The sequence below is a fragment of the Manacus candei genome, unplaced genomic scaffold, assembly GCF_025592945.1.
Source record: "Manacus candei isolate 608988 ecotype Guabito, Panama unplaced genomic scaffold, ASM2559294v1 h1tg000052l, whole genome shotgun sequence".
Classification (NCBI taxonomy): Eukaryota; Metazoa; Chordata; class Aves; order Passeriformes; family Pipridae; genus Manacus; species Manacus candei.
Genome location: NW_026138100.1, coordinates 4,439,862 through 4,459,001, shown reverse-complemented (window position 1 = coordinate 4,459,001; position 19,140 = coordinate 4,439,862). Strand labels below are relative to the sequence as shown.

The 19,140-nt window shown below is 37.4% G+C and overlaps 1 protein-coding gene across 16 annotated transcripts in view; it reads right to left on the bottom strand.

The window, feature by feature from the left end:
• SYNE1 (spectrin repeat containing nuclear envelope protein 1) overlaps positions 1 to 19,140 on the bottom strand; it is a 300,346-nt gene that overhangs the window by 79,252 nt on the left and 201,954 nt on the right. For 8 of the 16 annotated variants that reach the window (XM_051801628.1, XM_051801638.1, XM_051801639.1 and 5 more), the window contains 11 exons: positions 16,590 to 16,757; positions 15,682 to 15,843; positions 14,231 to 14,425; positions 10,765 to 10,938; positions 8,805 to 8,996; positions 4,556 to 4,690; positions 3,838 to 3,944; positions 2,288 to 2,438; positions 1,378 to 1,512; positions 1,066 to 1,221; positions 25 to 234 (listed from right to left, as the gene is read on the bottom strand). In XM_051801628.1, the coding sequence (XP_051657588.1) occupies positions 25 to 234; positions 1,066 to 1,221; positions 1,378 to 1,512; positions 2,288 to 2,438; positions 3,838 to 3,944; positions 4,556 to 4,690; positions 8,805 to 8,996; positions 10,765 to 10,938; positions 14,231 to 14,425; positions 15,682 to 15,843; positions 16,590 to 16,757 (1,785 nt within the window). The remainder of the gene's footprint in view (positions 1 to 24; positions 235 to 1,065; positions 1,222 to 1,377; positions 1,513 to 2,287; positions 2,439 to 3,837; positions 3,945 to 4,555; positions 4,691 to 8,804; positions 8,997 to 10,764; positions 10,939 to 14,230; positions 14,426 to 15,681; positions 15,844 to 16,589; positions 16,758 to 19,140) is intronic. The other 8 variants (XM_051801629.1, XM_051801635.1, XM_051801642.1 and 5 more) reach the window with 3 other exon arrangements.

Here is a 19,140-nt window from a genome sequence, read left to right as displayed (position 1 = left end):
AATTCCATCCAATGGACCTCATACCTTGAACGTGACTATTTGCTGGATCCGTCCTTTCATCTGATGGCATCTCTGATTTACTACTGACTCCAGTAAGGTCAGTCTTTTCAGGAGACAATCCAAAGTGTCTTCTATGATAACCCTATTATCACTATGGTCAGGAAATATCTGAGCAAATAAACTCTTGTTCTTATCCACTTCTTCTGTTATGTCTTTGATTTCTTTGGCAAGAGACTAATTTTGTAGAAAAACAAAAGCGACAGTCAGACACTCTGGAAAGAAGGCAAAAATTTTGCTGTGATGCACTGAGTTTTTTGCATTGTTAGTATACACACACTAGATAAAGTTTTGCATCTGCAGTAATCTCTGACAGTAAAAAGACTCCAGACTGCTACAAGTAAAACAAGTGCTGGAACAAAATGATGTAAAATCATAGAAACATTTGTGTTGGATTAAAGATCATCCAGTCCAACACCCTGAAGTAAATAGGGACATCTTCAACTAAATCAGGATGCTCAGAGCCCTGTCCAGACTGACTTCGAAAGTTTCCAGGGATGGGGCATCCACCACCTCTCTGGGCAACCTGCTCTAGCATTTCATCACTCTTCTTGTGAAAAATTTCTTGCTTGCATCTAGTCTGAATCTATCCTCTTTTAGTTTAAGATAGTTATTCACCTATTGCCTCTGTGTCCCCCCACTATTCCATTCTTTCCCCCTTGTCCCACTCCCAATTAATGCTGATGAATTTTGCTGCTTCTATATCCAGAGCACTCCTCCCTCTTTTTCACTTTGTTTCAATTTCAACATTATGGTGTTTGCTAATACTTAGCAAAGAAGCTAAACAAAAGAAAGAATCCATGTTTAATTCTCTTCTGACTAGGAAAAATTTCCACAACATTCTCTACACGGTCAATAGTTACTTCTACCAGTAGCAGAACACAGCAATTACATAGAGATTATGTCAGCAACATGTCACTTATCCAGGATTCTAATACTTTTTTTCTAAACACTACATAAAATGCACACTTACTAATTGAAAGAAAGTCCTATCCATGGATTCCTTACCTCTTGTTTGCAGAGGTATGTTTCTGTTTCTTCCTCTGGCAACAGAGCTGTAGCAACAAAGACCTGCTCTTCCACACCATCTAGCCACACGGATGTGGCTGTGACACCGTCATACAGCTTCTGTTCAAGATGCAGGGTCTCCTCCACCTGTCCAGCCTGGGCAAAAGGAAACAAGAGATGTCCAGAGTAGAAGATATTCTTTCTAACTTCTAGTATTTGGGAGAGGCCTGAATTTTCAGGTGGTAGCTAGAGGAGTTTTCACTGTACACATGGTTTTGCTGGAGGACAGGTGTAAAGACAATTGAAAATTACCTCAGATGAGACATCTTCAAAGGCCTGATTCAATTCAACCAGTACTGGTGAGACAGAGGATTTATCTTCATCCTGTCTCTCCACTTTATACAAAGGCATTCCAGGTATCAGTCTGTTTGGTCTGCTATAAAGCTGCTGAGAGAAAAGTACTAATTAGGATGCTTCTACCATATAGAGGGCAAAAGATTCTCTACTGACTGAGCCTATCACCAGCTAATGCTCATGATCCTCCCACAACTGTTTTGTGTCATGAATATCTTGAATAAAAGACTTCTCAACAGGAGCTAAAACTAAATTACTAGTTTTTACCAAAAATATAATTAATTACTGTTGAATTAATACAAGATATTTAGAACTTCGAAAGCAGATTAATGGAGTGTTATGCATAGAATACTGGGTCTGGGTCTATTAAAAATAAAATGGAGGATGTATGGTAATATAGATCTTGGATTGTCCCCCAGTTTAGTTGATTAATCCCTGTTTCTTTCAGTAAAAATTTGGGGGCTGAAATCCCTTACCCACTGAGATCAAGAATTGAATGTAACGAATACATTCAAACTGAAAATAACAGTTTTTTCTCTAAGCTCTTGCCAGAGGACTGATCAATTCCAGAGGGATAATTTGTTACAGAATTATCCTGAGTTAGATAAGTAGATAAACATTTTGTCTGAGCTCTTTCTTCCTTTCTAGGTCATTAACCTGAATGGAAGTGCAATTCAAATGAACAAGAGCAGTGCTACTGCCAATATTTAAAATATTTAAAAGTTTTTAAAGATTTCACAAAAATAAATTGTTCCATATTCTCTGCATTAACTACAGTACCTTAATGCATCAGATATGCACACATTGTACCTTTTGTTGTGCAACCACTTTCATAGAAAAAATGAAAAGAGAAATTCAAAATAGCTACCAGCTGTTCTTTTTCCAAAGCTTTCTGGAGCAGTCTCTGCTTGGTATTGAATTCCTGATTTAGGCTTTCCCATTTCCTCTTCATCTGTTCTTCAAATGATGGCTTCTCACCTTCTAAGACTAATTCCTCAGAAAGTGTGTCAGGCTTTCCACTGAATCAGAAGATGCATAAAGGTTTAACAAATAGAAAAGTTATAATCATTTAAGGTGTTTATTTTCTCTTTCCATTAGGAAATTCAACATTTAAATTAAGTGCTACTTTTTAGAGTTTTGTCTATTTTTTTCTTTTTCAGATAATAAGACAAAGCCTGGTTTGAACAGTAAGAAGTTCTTGTCAGATGGAATGAAATGTACTTTCTTTCTAAGAAACTGTTTAGAGTTGCAAGTACCCCTATTAAGTTAAAAAAAAAAAAAAACAACAAAAAATAAACCAGACTGAATATACATTGAAATGTAATCTATAAACAAGTTTTACTTCAAAGCATGAATTAAAATAAATATTTTATCCTTCCTCACCTCCTTTCTCAAAATGTAACGTGCAAGACAAGCATATGTGTTTAGCTTTGGTAAACACTGAATCAAATTCAGTACTTTCTGTTTGATTTTTTTTTTATTTGTTTCTGTAGTATACCATCATGTGACAGAAGGAAGCCTCAAACAGAAGGAGACTGGTTAAGTACTTTCTGCCATTATAATTAAAAATACCCACACTTAAATAATAAAAATGCTGAGGAAAAGAACTTGCTGAGTATGGCTTACATTCCCTGTGCATAAAACTTGTTTCTGCTGTTTCATGAACTACTTTCATGTTCTAGACTTTGGTATGCTGGAGGAGCCACAAAGATGCTTCTCCCTATTACTGAGATTCATCAAGGAATATTTTAACTGAAGGGTTGACTGCTCCTTGATTCTTGAACTGGTAATGTTCACCCTGGTTTCGTTTTCCCAAGACCTTGCCCTTCCTGCTTCCTGAACGTCAGCATCAGTAGTAGGCAGTAGTTTTCTTCTGCTTTCTCTGTCTCTCCCAGACAGAGTTGAGACTTTCATAGATATTTACTTCCTCTCAAATGGGCAAGTGTGTAAAAAGATACAGACCAGAGATGAAATTCAAAATACACAAGGCTTCAAAAAGAAAAATATTAACTAATTGCAGGAAAAATAAAATTAAGCAATAAGTATCCCATCTGGTACAATGGTAGATGCCAATGTTTTAGAGATAGTTGTGACACACACCAATGGTGGTCCATAAAGTTATAGTAACTGATCCACTGCTTGTCTAATGAGTCCTACTACTTTTTAATTTTAGTGTGATGCTTGATAATAAGAATAAAAGGCATTTCTAAATGTTGAAGGTGATCTATCAGCACAAAAGTTTGTGTAACTATATAATCAGACCCCCAAATTATAAACCAGGAATCCAGTATCCTAGGTGCTATATAAAAATGATGAAACAAAAATTAGAGGATTATGTGCAGAAGAGGGATATAAACATTAGGATGTCAAAGCCCAGTCATAGAAATTTACTTTTCAGAACAACACATAAAAGCACACCTTATACACAGGCCTTCTGTAGCACCTTGCTGTGTTAGGATTTCTCCTCCACGGCATGCAACTGATCGAAGCAGATTCTTCTGCTCTTCCAGCTCTTGTTCCAGCTCCTAGCATAGCAAGTTACAAAAACAAGAACAAATCTCAAACAAAGTGTCTTTGCCTTGAAAGGATATGTCTACACTGCATACCTGTCATGCAAAGTTAACTGAGCTATTTCTGATATGTCTTGCTTAAGCACCAAAAGCAGTCAAAAATCTCCACCAAGGGACACAAAAAAGTTACATACATAAACTGTATTGTTGAACTAATTAACTAATGCAATGCAGCTTCTGAAATCCATCCTAGTGAAGATATCTGCATATCATGCAACAATATACCATGCAATGTGTGCATCTTTGCTTCTATAAAACAAAAATTATTACTTTTAATACTCTCTTTTAATAATCTCTCTTTCGAGTAACTTAAAGGGTTGATTTATTTTATTGATGGACACAAGAAGTATAGAGTGACTCAGTGAATCAACCATGGTCACCCAGGATGTCTGGTCTGCCTGACTGTTACAGATATAAGACAGTGAACTCAGATGCATCATTACAAAAGCACTGAGTAAGAAAGATCATAAAACATAATATTTCAGCAGAAATATTTACAAGAACGGCTCAGCTATAGTATTAAGCATAATCTAAAGATGGGAGTAAAAGAAATACAAAACACCAACTTTCTGTTGCTGCAGGGTACTCTGCTGTTGCTGTGAGCGGGTAGTTCTTGCTTGTACCAGCCATTCTTGAACACTGGGGCTTTGTGAGGAAACAAAGTCCAGATCACTCTCCTCCTTTTCTTGTAATGAACCCTGCTTTAAAAAAGAGAAATAAATACTTCAAAAAATCTCTTACATTGTTAGAGAGCTGGCAGGTCCAGTTCATCTACTCAAAATCACCTTCCACCTCTCAAGTTGCTAGCTCTCATAAATTCTGAAGTGAGCAATGACTTTAGATTTCTAACTTCTACTGGTTTTTGCTTACTAGCAAGAAAAGAATCCCTAAAAATGTAAAAATAAACATGCACCACTGCACCCAGCAGAATCAGTGACCAGAGGTCAGAGACCATGTTTCTGAAGACTGTTCTGCTTCTAAAAATCAGCCTTGATGTGCAGTGGAGGATGCTGCTTTAACTGGTAATGCAGGGAATCAATGGTTTGTTTCTGCCAAGTTTTCAATTTAATTAAAGCCAATTTTTTCATCTGACTGAAAAGGAGAAAATGCTGATTGTCATTCTGGTCTAAATTTATTTACCAATAAGCACAGAACTCTATCTATGGTTGGAAGAAACACACTCAGTTAATAGCAGATTATATGATATGAACAGTAGAGATTGTAAGAGAGACCAAATCAACTGAATGTCAGAACAGCACAGCAAAAGCAACAGTTTCTTCAATTCATACTTCTATCGTTATGTTTTTCCAACATGAGTGATTAGATAGGTTTTCTGTGTAAGCAAAGCAAAAAAGAACAAAGGCCTTGATTCAGATGTAGGGATTTTTAACATGCTTGGCCTTATGTTAAAGACAGATTTGTAGGTCTGGCTACTTAGTTGTACGCATCTCTCTGGATTTATTTAATACTACGTGCAGTGAAAGGATGACTGCAGAGTTTGTACCCTTTTTTTTTTTTTTTTTTTTTTAGTTTCAAGATCTAAAGCTGGGGCTTAATTCCTCTCCCATCTTGTCTATATATTTCATTTTTGTAGGATTCATATTTTGCCCATGATTCAGCTCTTATTCTCAATAGATTAGGAGTGCCAAATGGTTCAGACATTACAGCAGACTCTCCAAAACAAACACACATTTGGCCTTCCAGAGGACCTTTCTCTTAAATCAGACAGGAAGGAGCAAGAGGAAATTCCTCTTGCTTCACCCAGTGATCCTTGTGCTAACAACTGAGATGGACCTCTGTCACCAGTGTCCCTGGTACCAGGCACCGAAACAGAGGAGTTTTGCTAAGTAGTAGAAGTTAGGTGTAAGAGTTCAATTTTGGGGGATGATGGATGTACTGGAGTTGAAAGGACTGATTAGTGTTAGAGGATATAAACTGTAAGAGAAGCAACACAAGCAAGTAGGTATCTGGAGCTGGAAAGAATCATTAGCCCTTGCTCTATGAAATAACTCTGCTTTACTAAGGATTTGTTTTGCAGGTAAACTGTGTTACTTCACCTTGTAGCAACAAGTTTCTAGAAAAGCTGATGTAGCTGAAGTGTTAACTATGATGGCATAGTTAATAGTCTCCATTACAGGACATCAGGTTAGGCAAAGTAAATATTATGTGAGGACTAAAGAGGGTCTGGAATTCTAATTTTTTTTCTATTAAAAATTAGAAAACAGACAGTCTTTCGGTAAATTTTGGGAGGGAAAAAATCTGTTTCATTTTATATACTCTAGGGACTATAGCTGTTCAATTTGTAAATTCCTTTAGAGAATAGAATCTAGTTCTTCACTGCACTTGGGCAGTGAAGAATTCACTGGTTCATTTCAGTTAGATTTTGAGTCTCCTTTTCTTTGGGAAGAGGACTGAGAAGCTACAATTCTGGAATTATACTAAGACAAATAAACAGTAGTCCCACAGTTCCTTCAACAGCAGAGCGTAAAAGGGATTGTGGCATTTGTGGATGCAATGAGGTTTTGCAAATACGCTATTGTGCATACTTTTCAGATCTAAAGTATTTGTGAGCCAGACTTTATCATTCTCAAATCAAAGAAAATAAGTTTGAAAAAATACAGTTGAACTTTTATTTGAATTCTGGAACTGTATTATATTCCCTTTACATAGCCAGGGAAATATATACCCCTTCATTCCTGGGAACTATCTACTCTAGTACAGAAAAAAAAGGAAAATCCCTGAAGAAGATGGTAATGAAATTGATCTCTCAAAGAATTTCAGAATCATTCAAACTTATATGAGGCATAATTTTTCCTGTGAAACTGAAGTCATTCCTCCCCACAAATCCTTTGTAATAAAAATTAAAGAAACAGCATCTTGTTTGGTTTTTTTACAGCAGAATCCATTGTAATTCTTTGTTTTTTAAAGAGTCTATTTAGTTTTATTGCCTCGAAATCAGAGAATAAACAGTAACAAGGCAATATTTTATTTATCTTTTCAAGTGATACCTTTGGAGACAGATACTGGAACTCTCCTGATCCAGCATGTTTCTGAGTAGTTTTACTGCTTTATTTTATGAATAAAGAAGTTGGTCTCCAAGTCATTTTTCCATATCATTAGTGATACTCATTACCTAAACTCAGAAGCAAAACTGAAATTGCTGCAAGGAAGTTGCAGAATCTCACACTAATTCCTAAAAAGCCTTGTGCCACAGGAATAACAGGTATCCTGAAATATGCTTTAAGGAAAATATAGCTTAGCTTTTACAAGGTTCTTGGTCTTCCTGTGCAACCTGAGAGGATCCCTCCTTTGGGTGCAGGCTGGTCTATGCCTCAGGGTAATTACAAGGTTATCAGTACATCTAGAGACATGCATAAGTCTGAGTTTTTTACATGCACGAAAAACAGTGCTATAAGCTCGAAATGTTTCTCCCGGTTAATACAGGCAGTGAAAAGAGTTAGGGTGTTTTGGGGCATCTGATGCTCTCCATTGCCTGATTGTTTAGAAAATGACATTATTGAACTTCTCATTTGAAAAAAAATGGTTCAGTGAAGATTAGAAGGTGTTTTACTGCCTATGTTATTTTCTTCTGAAATTTGAGTCTTGCATCATGCAGCATCTTAAACAATTCCTTTTCTACATCTGGAAATCATTTTGTTGCTATTTTAGATATTAAAAATCCAGCCAAAAATCTGTTTTAAAAGTTTCAGTAAACTAAATCACACCATTGCTTTTTAAAATTTTCAAAATATTTTAAAATTTAGTAAAAGAGTCTGTGATGCCTTTTCACTTCACAGGTAATATATTAGAACATAGTGTCATGTGCCTGCATGCCTAATCATGAGGTTTAATATGCAAGAATAATATTAAAGTTACTTCACCTTAGAGGCAATAGGAACAAATACCTGGGGTTTTCCTTTCTTTTTTATTTTTTTTATTTTTCTGAAGCTCTGTTAAGTTCTAAAGTTATGCAGTTGCTTTGGACTAAAAATAGTTCTTAGCACATCAAGTGACTTTTCAAGCTAACCTCTCAGTAGACTTTAATCTGCATTACAAGCTAGAAATCTTTGAAGCTTATCATGTTTAATTTGCACAGCAAAGCCCAGAAAAGAAGTAAAAGAAAAGAGGGGGAGGGAGTCACAGCAGGGCAAGCAAATTCACAACCAGTCAGTCACATTACATGGTTGGGTTTCTTGTATGTACTTGGTTCTCCACATGCTAGTTTAACCTAAAGAATGACCAAAAGCAACTGTTAAATACAATTAGTGGCAACAAGCAGACCCATGCTGCTAGAAATATAAACCTAGGAGAAGACTGAGGTTAAATGAACTTTTGTTTCTATAATATTTTGTTTGGTATAATGATGCCAATAAGTATTATCCATATTTAAAAATGTTTCCTTATCTTATGTTATCTGTTCACTGTGTTGTACTCAGGAAAGCATGTATTTAGGATTGTTCTTTTGTTGGGGGAGTGATCCTGCCCCAGAGCACACACAGCTTAAAGGGACTGGGAAAAGGTACAGAGTATATCCAGACCAAGCTAATCATCTATCTACTATAGTATTATCCTTTCAGAGCAGATAGTGAGGTTAGGATAGTTTTACCATAAAGTAGTGTTGTAAACTTGAAAATGATAAACTAAAGCTTTCTATGCAGTCCTTTAGTTTGGAGTACAATTCCATTTACTAACTAAAGATGAATAACCTGAACTAAATCAGTGCAATACTTTTACTCCTTTTTGCAGTTCCATAAAACTGCTATGAAAAGCCCAACCTCCTGCCTACCACGAAACCAGCTGGAAAGAGTCACTTACCTGAATGTTGATCTGTTTGTCATGGAGCACTCTCTGCAGTTCCAGAAGGCTGCCCTTCAGTGTCCTGAGCTTCATAGCCAGCTGCTCTGCCTCGTCCTTGGTGTGAGCCTTTCCCTCCATAAGCAAATTCTCGTTGTGCACAGACAGCTCTGACAAGGCTACCACCTTCTGTTCTATTTCAACCAACATGTTCTGCAGCAGCAAAAACAAAGAACCAAATTCATACATTTTCTAGCACCTGTCACGCTTTCTGGCAAGATGACCAGTGGCCTACCTCACCCGTTGCCAGCCTAAGAACAAGTCAGATTATCACTGCTTTGCTTTCCAGTCCCATTCAGAGTTCTTCAGAACATGCTTGCAAATGTTTGCATTTGCCATTTCAGTTTGCAATCTTTTTCAAAATAGGAAGTTAAAAAGTTACTTGGAAAAAACAATTTCTTGTAGAGGAGATGTTCTTTATTTGCACATTAAAGGGTGGTTAAGAGGCTGGACTGACATCCATTAATGAGAAGAAACAAAGCACACAGCTAGAGTTACTTCTTTCCTCTTCTTTCATTCACATGTAGTCAAATGCTTCCTACCTCCTCCTATGTGTTCCTCTGGCTGTGTTGATAAGCTTCTCTTCTCACTATTTGCTCTTTCTGATTGGTGCATGACGGACTTAAGGATTTCTATATAATCCTCTTTAGTCTAAAGAGAGACTTAAAGTGACAAATCTCTGGCATGTTTATTCTCAAAAGCTACTTTCCTGACATTCCATTAACCATTCACGTATTAGAAACATAGTGCATATTTTGATCTTCCAGATTCAACTCTCATACAGGTGTTGCTCAAAAACCAAACCTGACATCAAATGTTTTTGTTTCCATAGCAAGTGCCAAGTATGAACTTACAAATGTTTTTCCTGAAGGAATGTGTGCAGGATAAGATGCACACATCTCTAAAAAGTAGGAAAAAAACCCCAACAACTTACTGCATTAAGATTTTAAGAACCAGCAAAAGAATTGCAGCATTAACTTTTCCACAAAGTTAACCTACTTTTTGAGTTTCTTACAGATTATATTAAAAAAAAATACAGCTTTGTTTAAGTTCACAGTGTTTATCTACATACAACAAACAGCTCCCAAGGATGGGTGATGAAGAGACTGAGCAGACTGAAAATTCCAATAATGTAGTGTTGTTAGTGAAAATTCATCACTTATATGAAACTTAACTCCCATTTATCTTAAAATAGTTGAGATCCTCACTCTCTGATACAAAAAGGGATCTGTTGTCCATCTGCCTCTTGTCTCTCTTGTAATTTTAATTATAATGATCATACAGTTCTAAACAATTATTTAAAAATGGAAAACTCCCCCTAATTTGAGAACCTGGATGTTATGACTGATCCAAGTCTTGTTAATAAAAGTATTTGCAGCTACTCTTATTGCAGAAACTCAGTTGTTTTGGTATTTGAGTTGATTAATATTAAAGCCATAAAAACAGTAACTACTGATAATTATCCTTTACTTTTGAATGTGTGTAGGGATTATTCCTGAAGAGAACACAACACTATACCAGTCATCACTGCTAGTGTGATGACTTCAGCTGGAAGAGTAGGAAAGTACATTGCAGGTGTTGTCATGACTATCAAGCGAGCTGTTCAACCAATCCAGCTTGAAGGGAACAAAAAAAGGAAGTGAAGCAAATACAAGGCCTTTAAATCAAATCAAAATTACATCTGAAAGGTGCAGAACTTCAAATCTTTTTGCAGTCAGACATTTTGTTTTCCTACTGCTATGTTCACATGTGCTTTCTAAAGCACTGTTTGAAATCTCTAATGAAAAATTAAGAACAGACTGTATTTTTTTTCACAAATCTTTGATGAAGCTAATTGAGCATACAAAGGTGCTAAGGAGATCAGAAACTCCTCCACAAATACGCTGGCTCATTCCACTCAATAATGGTCTTAACATTTTACCTGACAGTCTACCAGCTGTGCTTCCATGTCCATAGGTTCCTCAGCAGTAACCAGAGCAGTGTCCAGCGTTGCTCGGGTATTGAGTAGCCAGTGGTCAAGCTCATCAGCTTCACAACGGTACCTTTGAAGAGCCTGCTCTTGCCGCTGTTCTTCCAGCTGCTCATTCAGTTTTTCCTAGAGACACAAAAAAGAAATAAACCACAACTATCACTTTTAGAAAGTTTTCCCTTTCTGTTCTGCACAGCTCCTATAAAATATTTTTAAGCCATAGTAAGACCTTTTTTTTACAAAATATTGCTTTCAATTGATGGGCCTGTTTTTCTGATGACTGAAATTCTGTTTCAGTTCAGTCACTGTATTTCTACTTTCTTCAGAGTTCAACAGAATTCTGCTATTGGAGCCTTATAAAGGTGAGGTCTTTTTGGCCTCCTCTTGCTGCTCTCCTTCGGGTTTTCCTCCACATTGATTCAGTTTGCTCAATTAACATAGCACTGTTTGCTTAGGGAGTGGGCTGCAGGGGAAGGGGAGCAGCTTTGCCTTTTTTGGCAGCAGGCTGTTAGATAGCCTTACTGTCTCTCAAGAGAGGCACGAGAGGGGTACTTCAAGGACCCAAGAGAGTACTAGTGGGCCTTAGGTACAGTTACATGGGTAAAAAGAAGACTGAAGAGTCATCTACCTTCTCTGGCCTCTCAGAGTATCCCTGTGCCACAGACAGTGGAAGCACATTAAGTTCCAATGGCTGCTGCAGTGTCAGCATTGCAGCAACACAGACACCCTGGGTCCACCCATCAGCCGGTCCATCTATTAGACAGACAGCGGGTGATCGGCAAGTCTCACTCACCCTTGAATTGTTCCATATGAATTTGAAAACTAGCTGAACAGCTGGGCCCAGAGGGTGGTGATCAGTGGCACAAAGTCTAGTGAGCTGCCAGTACAGAGCATCAGCAAGTTTGCTGGTGACACAAAACAGGAGGAGTGGTTGATATACAAATAGTTGTTCTGCCATCTAAAAGGCTATAGAAATGAGCTGACAGGAACAAAGAGAAGTGTGAAGTCCTGCACCTGGAGGGGAACAACCCCATGCACCAGTACATGCTGGAGGCTAACCAGATGGAAAGCAGCTTGGCCGTAAAGGACCTGAGGGTCCAGGTGAGCACCAAGTTGAACAGCACTGGACCTTTGTGGAAAAGAAGGAGTAGCGTCCAGGGCTGCATTAGGAGTGTTTCCATCAGGATGAGGGAGGTGATCCTGCCCTTCTGCTTAACAGTGGTGAGTCCACACCTGGACTACTGTGTCTAGGTCCTGAATACAAGAGAGATATTGACTCTCTGGAGAGAGTAGAGGGGATTTTGGGAATACGAAAACAAATAGGATGGTCAGAGGATACTTAGATGTATCAGATAATATGAAACCTAAGCATGTTACAAATGTTATGGAACAAGGGGAAAAATTGTACTGGATCTGGCTGGGATGGTTAACTTCATTGCAGTCTGTGGTTAAATCTGTGCAGATAACACAGCAATGTTTTGGCTACTGCTAAAGAGTGCTAGCACAGCATTAAGGCTTTCTTTCTAACTGCCCCTCACAAAAGCCTGTAGGCTGGGGGTGAGCAAAAGGCTGGGAGGGGACATAGCCAAGACAGCAGACCTGAACTAACCAAAGGGATATTCCATACCATATGAGATTATGCTCAGCAAGAAAAGCTCAGTGAAAAGCAGGGAGGGTATTTGTGTTTATGGTGTTTGTTTTCCCAAGCAACACATGCTGAGCTTTCCAGGAAAGCAGCTAAACATCTGCCTGCTGTTGGGGCAGTAGTGAATACATTCCTCAATTTTCCTTGCTTGCATGCACAGCTTTTCCTTACCCTGTTTAAGCTGTCATTATCTTCGCCCATGAGTCTTCTATTTTTAACCCATCTCACAGGAGAAGGGAGTGAGGGTGGGTGTTTGGCTGCTGGCAGGGTAAACCTACAATGCTTTATAAGGAAATTCAGACCTGAATGCACAGGGCAAATTCCTCACACAGGGAAGTGTTTGCACAGCTTTTCTGAATGCTCAATTTCAATAGGAAAATTAAAAATTACATGTCAGAATAATTTAAAGAATAATGACAGTTGTTAAGTGTCTCAAATAATCCATAGCTAAACAGTTCTCAAGCTCTAGTTATTTAAATTAGGTCCACAGAAAGAACAATATTACCAGTCCACACCATCAAGAGCAAAATGTGTTCATTACCTGTTCTATCTTTATTTCTACATTTACTTTCCTGGGGTGTTCTGGAAGATTTTATTTGTGAAATAAGAGCTATGAAGTAGACAGGTTAAATTACTGAATATTGTCTACATACATTACAGATTTCCTAACCAGGATTATTAGGGAATACTTGTGGTATTGTATCAAAGTAGTTGTCAGAATCCTAACCACAGTTAAGTGCAATCTATTTGACTCATGCTTTATCTTGAAATTATTAGTTAGCATCTCCTCCTAAGTACTATCAAGAAGTTTGTTAGATCCTGTATGGGGTGAAAGCTATAGAAAGTAAGATCCCCAATACTACTTCCAACCCCTTATTTCTAATTAAAAAATATTTTTCTTCCAAGAAGGAAAAAATTTGTGCAATTTCGTTATTTTAAGAATTACAAAGATATTTTCTAATGACCTGTTCACTGTCCCAGGTGACTGGGCGGAACTAAAGTAGTTGAAGTACCCTGAGACTCTCCTGTAATCCAGTGTCTTGGTTTAACCCCAGCTGGCAACTAAGTGCTATGGCTTAGATCCATAGAGCCAATTCTCACTCCATTTCTCTGAATCACTTGATGTTGGAAATTAGGAAGGCAGTAGTTGCTGTGTTTGTGAATTTGCTGCTGCAGTTCTTTAAAGCTGCCCTGCAGTGTTCAAAGTAGCTGAACTGTAAGGAGCTTTAAAATGACTGCATTTTCTCACCTGTATAATATATGCAGCAACATTCCTGTATGTAAAGGACTTTTTAAAAATCATCTTAGTATTAAAGGATTTTTGGTAAAGCTGGTAGGCAAAGAAATAAAGGGGGTTATCTTCCATGAAAAAAGTCTGCATGCAAATCAGTGGGAAGATGAGTGTAGACAACAATGCAATGATTTGGAAGAGGTCTTATTTCTTGTTTTAAGCTTTCCCTCTTCTCTTGTTACCCAGCTTGGAGAGGTGACTTCTCAGAATTTTACCGTAGATAACATGATTTTTAATATCTGCTCTTCATTACTTCATTTATGCATATATATACACACACATATATATATGTATATGTAAAATATATAAAACATGTGTGTGTTTCCAAGTACCTTCTGGTTACTTATTGCTTAGCATCAAGATGAGGGGCTCACTAAAAAAACAACGATAACTTATTAGTGAAAGGAATTCTGAGAAATGAGCAGAACTGAAAATTATTTTTTTTATGGTGACTAAGAACACTGGTGATTTTTTTCCTGTACCTCTAACAGCTGTCGTTTTCCTGATGCCTTCATTCGAATTGTGGCCATTCGTTCCACCAAGACTGTAAGAGTGGACTGCAATGCCATCTGATCAGCAGCTTCTGCATCCAATGGTTCTGAAACAAGCTCCTGGGCTAGTGATGTCTGAAGCTCAGTGATTTCTTCTTGCAACATTAAAATCTCATCCATCAAAGCCTATTTAGAAATGAGAGCAGAGAACGTATTTGATTCATTTATCAATGAGAAGAAAGTATTTCAGGAGGCATAGATTTAACATAAAATTCAAGACGACTATCCCAGGGGAGCATGAGGAACACAGAATAGTGCAATGTATCACTGCTTGTTTGCTAGAGGAAGAATTCCAAAGGGCTGAGTCTTGCTTTTAGAGGCTTAAGTTAGAATCATGTATAAAGTATGATACCTTAAATATGGATTTAATTTCTTATCTTGAATTTCAAACATATCACAAGAAGGAATTATTTTGGAACTATTACACATATAGATTTATTCTTCCAACATATTATCTGCAGAGTATTCTAGTAGACACAGTAAAGATAATGAACAAGTAAGTGAGGGTCTGTGAGAGAAAAATATGGACATTAGTTAGCTTCCAGCCTAAAACTAACTAACTGGACAAAGAACCTCCAGCAATGTAAGTAAATATTTAGAGTTTCACTCCATGGTGTAAAATAAGTCCCTACTCTCATTCTTATCCTATAAATCAATTTTCAAGATACCTACAAAGGGATGCTGTACTACCAATACCTACGAGTAGGTACTTTACTTTCACATCTGACAGTATATACACACTGGATGCATAGGACATCATACTGCTACAAAGCCTAGTGTTATCCTTTTTAAGTCATGGAATTTCTATTGAAATGAGAACTGGTCCCACCAGATAGTTTCAAGCTATCAGATAGAAGACTTAAGTAATTACAACAGAGACATATGTCAGATTGGTTATTTGATAAAGTATTCTCTTATTATTCAGAGCACCATTACTCATGACTTCCCTTGGGAGGGAATTTCTGTGTGCTTTGGTTTGTTTGTTTTGTTTAACAAGGCAAAGATTGTATTTTGATCAATTTACAATGCATCAGTATTGGTTATGATCTTAGTACATTTGGAAACATTATAAATATTCTTCAGCACTGATGCTGAAGAACAGTATGTGTAGATGTCACTGTAAAAAATCTTGCACAAAAGATTTTGCTGAAAATTTCAATTGGACAAACTCTTATGATCTATTCTACCTTTTTTAAAAGGCTCCTTATTAAAAGAATCCCAGTTACACCTTCTTTGGAACAGTCAGGCAAGACATACAGCTAATAGAGAAGGTTCACACAACTAATGCATGTCTTTGAGGAATCCAGCCATGAAGAATGTTACTATGAAAGATATACAGGTAATACATACTCTTCCTCTATTTCTCATGTGTAAGTTTTTACCTGATGTTCAGCCATCTGGCTCTCTGGGCTTTTGGCTGGTTCCAAACTCTCATTTAGTTTGATTTCGGTGGTCTCCATTTTTGTGGATATAGACTGGAGTGCGTCCTGATACTTCTGTTGACGCTCAAGAGCTTCATAGAGAGTGCGTTGCTTTTCACTGATCTAAAGAAGAATGGAAAGTATAAATTCTGATCTCTAATACAGGATTTTCTCTTTAGTCTGATTCATGTATCCCTAGGCTTAAGAGACTACAGCCAAAAACTTGCAACAAGTTTTCAAAAGTATAAATTATAAAGCAAAACATCCATATTGAAAATATTTATCTGTTTGAATATCATTGGCCAAAAAAAATGCTGAAAAAAATGGACTTTAATAAAGCAGGGAAAACGTAGGCACAATTTTGTGCCTCATTTTAGATTTTATGCACTCAAACATGGATGTGTGCTATTCGCTAGACACATAGTTCTTAACATCCCATTACAGCTACTGTGCCTTTGCAAGGAATTAAAATTTATGGCATGTGATCAAAACTTTGACAATTTTCATACATTACTGAATGACTATGCTGCACTACTATGGAGAAATGTGTTGACTCGGTATTGGGAGAAACTGGATCTGGGGCGTCTTCTGCCAACTCATGCAGCATGAGTGGATATCCCTTTTAGGTAATGGAATATAGTCTGGGAGTAGCCAATATTTCTGAAGACAACTATCAGCTTTAATGACTTATTTTTTCTTACTGGAGGTCCATCCAGTAAGGAACAAAAATAATATAATATCACAAATAACAATTCTAGTTACCATCTGAAAACCAAAAAGTGCAGAGAAGATTATCAGCTGAGACAGTTCTTTGAATTTTATTCCTTACAAGTGGTCACTTATTTTGAACCCTCGAGATGAAAACTTACCACATTTTTCAGTGTTTCCCAAGAACGCTGCAAATCATCCAATTTGGCACTAGCAGCTGATTCTAAGCCTGGTTCATAAAACTCCTGGGTAGCTGAGGTGCTGGGTTGAATTCTAGCAGCTTCTGTCTGCAACTGTTCAGCAGATAAGGCTTGGTAATAAGCAATGTCCTACAAGCATGAAGTACATTATTGCACTTTCAAAAGAGAAAGATACTGAATACTATCCCCTCCATACTGTCCCATTGCATATGTCCATTAAAATAAATCCCACAAAGCCCAAACCACCAGGAAAACTCTGAATAACACAGTAAATCAATATTTAGTAGTAATACACTGAGTATGGTTTGGAAGGTCACTATGATGAGGATTCTGGATGCATTTTATTCATGTTCATATTAGCTAGGAGTTGCAGAAGGCAACTGTGGACAATCATGGAAAGGCTGGGAAAGGAGTGCTACAAATGGGAGCGTTGTTCCAGCATCATCACAACTACACCTGGGAAAAATCCCATCACAGAAGACAGTGGGTTATGGTACTGTAGGTGGCAAAGAATACCACCGTAATGAACACTATCATAGAGAAGGCAACAGAAGAACCTAACAGGAATATGCTGAAGGACTAGTAAATGATGTAAGAAAGAGTATGAAGCATCGGTTTATTACAAGCCTTCAACCAAACAGGTAGCCTCAATTACCTTATAAAAGATACTGGAAAAAGGGACCAAAAGTGCTATGGAAATGGTTAGATGTTCAAATCACCACTAAAAATTCACAGTGGAATTGTTTCTCACCAGAACTTCTATACTTAGTATATATAGTATGGGGGACTCTTCAACTGTTGCAGATGACAACTAAAAAGATCTACAGAAAATGTAAAATTAAGAAAACATGTACAGTATCTATATGTGGGTCAGGAAAGCAGACTTGATGACAAAGATTATTTAAAACTGAAACCATGTATGACAGGTAGCACCACATTATTTGGAAGGTGAAAAATGCTGCCTCAAGGGAGGATGCAAAGCATACAGAGCCAGGCTCTTTCTCACTGGTGACAGGACCATATGTGAACAAAACCAAACAAGCTCTGGAAGGGCACAGAAACCAGATCACTCCCATCAAACTGTCCAAAAGTGTCAGATGAGGTACTTCTTCAAAGGCAATAACTGAAAAATTTAATGATAAAAATGTTATGATGTCCAGGACCCAACAGGGTCTGCAATTTCTGAATTTTTTACTCTGACCAGAAATGATCTTTCTAAGTCACAGTGAAAAGTTGCACCTGTGGGGGCAACTCCTCATTTTGCCTTGCAGCTACTCTCCAGCCCTTAGCTAGTCCTCTCTCAAGGTCAATAGAAAAACTGTGCTTCTATGACCTCTTAATATGGTTTTCAGAATAAAGGGCTTATTTTCACAGAGCAGGAAAAGCAATTCCTTTCTCTGTCTTTTCAGCTGCTTTCTGTAGTATACAATATGGCAATTTCTCTTTGGTAAAGCTTTCACATGATGGTAGTAGAAATCCAGATGATTGTACAAGTAACAGCTTTTGTTGCCCCTATACATGCCCTAATATCTCATGGCTGTTTTTGTGAAATTTAGCCAATGAACAGTAGTCAAGCTTTGTTGTTAGGATGCAGGGGCAAAGGGAGTGTTTAGATTTCATAAGATACATAACAAGGGCTGTTGCACCCTAGATGAGTTTTCATAGGGGAAGGAGAAAGAATCGTTAAGTAGGCTGTGTACAAGAGATAGAAAAGCATTTAACAGTGACCCAGTGCTTAAGACTTGAATCACAGGATCAGCTCTGGTCTACAGGGCTTTGTGCCAGCACATCAGCTTTTTCAATTCAATTGCTCTGCAGTGTGCATCTGGAAAACAAGTTTTAAGTGTGCCAAACTTCAATCAAATGTATCTTTGGGAAAGTATAAGAAGATTCAGCCCCATAGAATTCTCATTCAGTACTGCAGCACAGACGAAGTGTCTAATTTTGCTAAACATCAAAATAAACAGCATTTCAGAACTGCTAGCTATTGCCAACATATTATATACTATGAAATTCCTCAGTCTTTCTAATGTTAACATCTTTTTATTCCCCCCCCCTCCATTTTTAGAGGAGCTTCAGAACAAAAACAAACCTGGGCAATTGTTAGCTAGTACTAGATCTGTCACCTCGTATTTGAGGTCTTGCTTTAATCTATTCCAATACATAAATCCAGTATTTCACTAATATGCAGTTGGCACTGGTTTTTTTATACTCTTTCACTACTTGTTAGAAATATAAAAACAGAGCATAGATGTCTGAATTCAAACTAGCTATATTTCAGCATTAAGAGATGATAGAAAAGATGATGAAAGACTATGGAGAGATTATTTGGGATGAATCAAAAAAACAGTTGTAACTCCCAACCTTCCCCTCCTCAATCCCCACTTCATAAGAGCTTTACATTTTTTTCCAAAGACTAAATTAATGGAATTCTTTACTTTCTAGAGTTTCTGTTCACATGTTTTTCTGGTAGTTTGCAGGCGATCTTCTTATGAGAAATTATTTCTTTTAA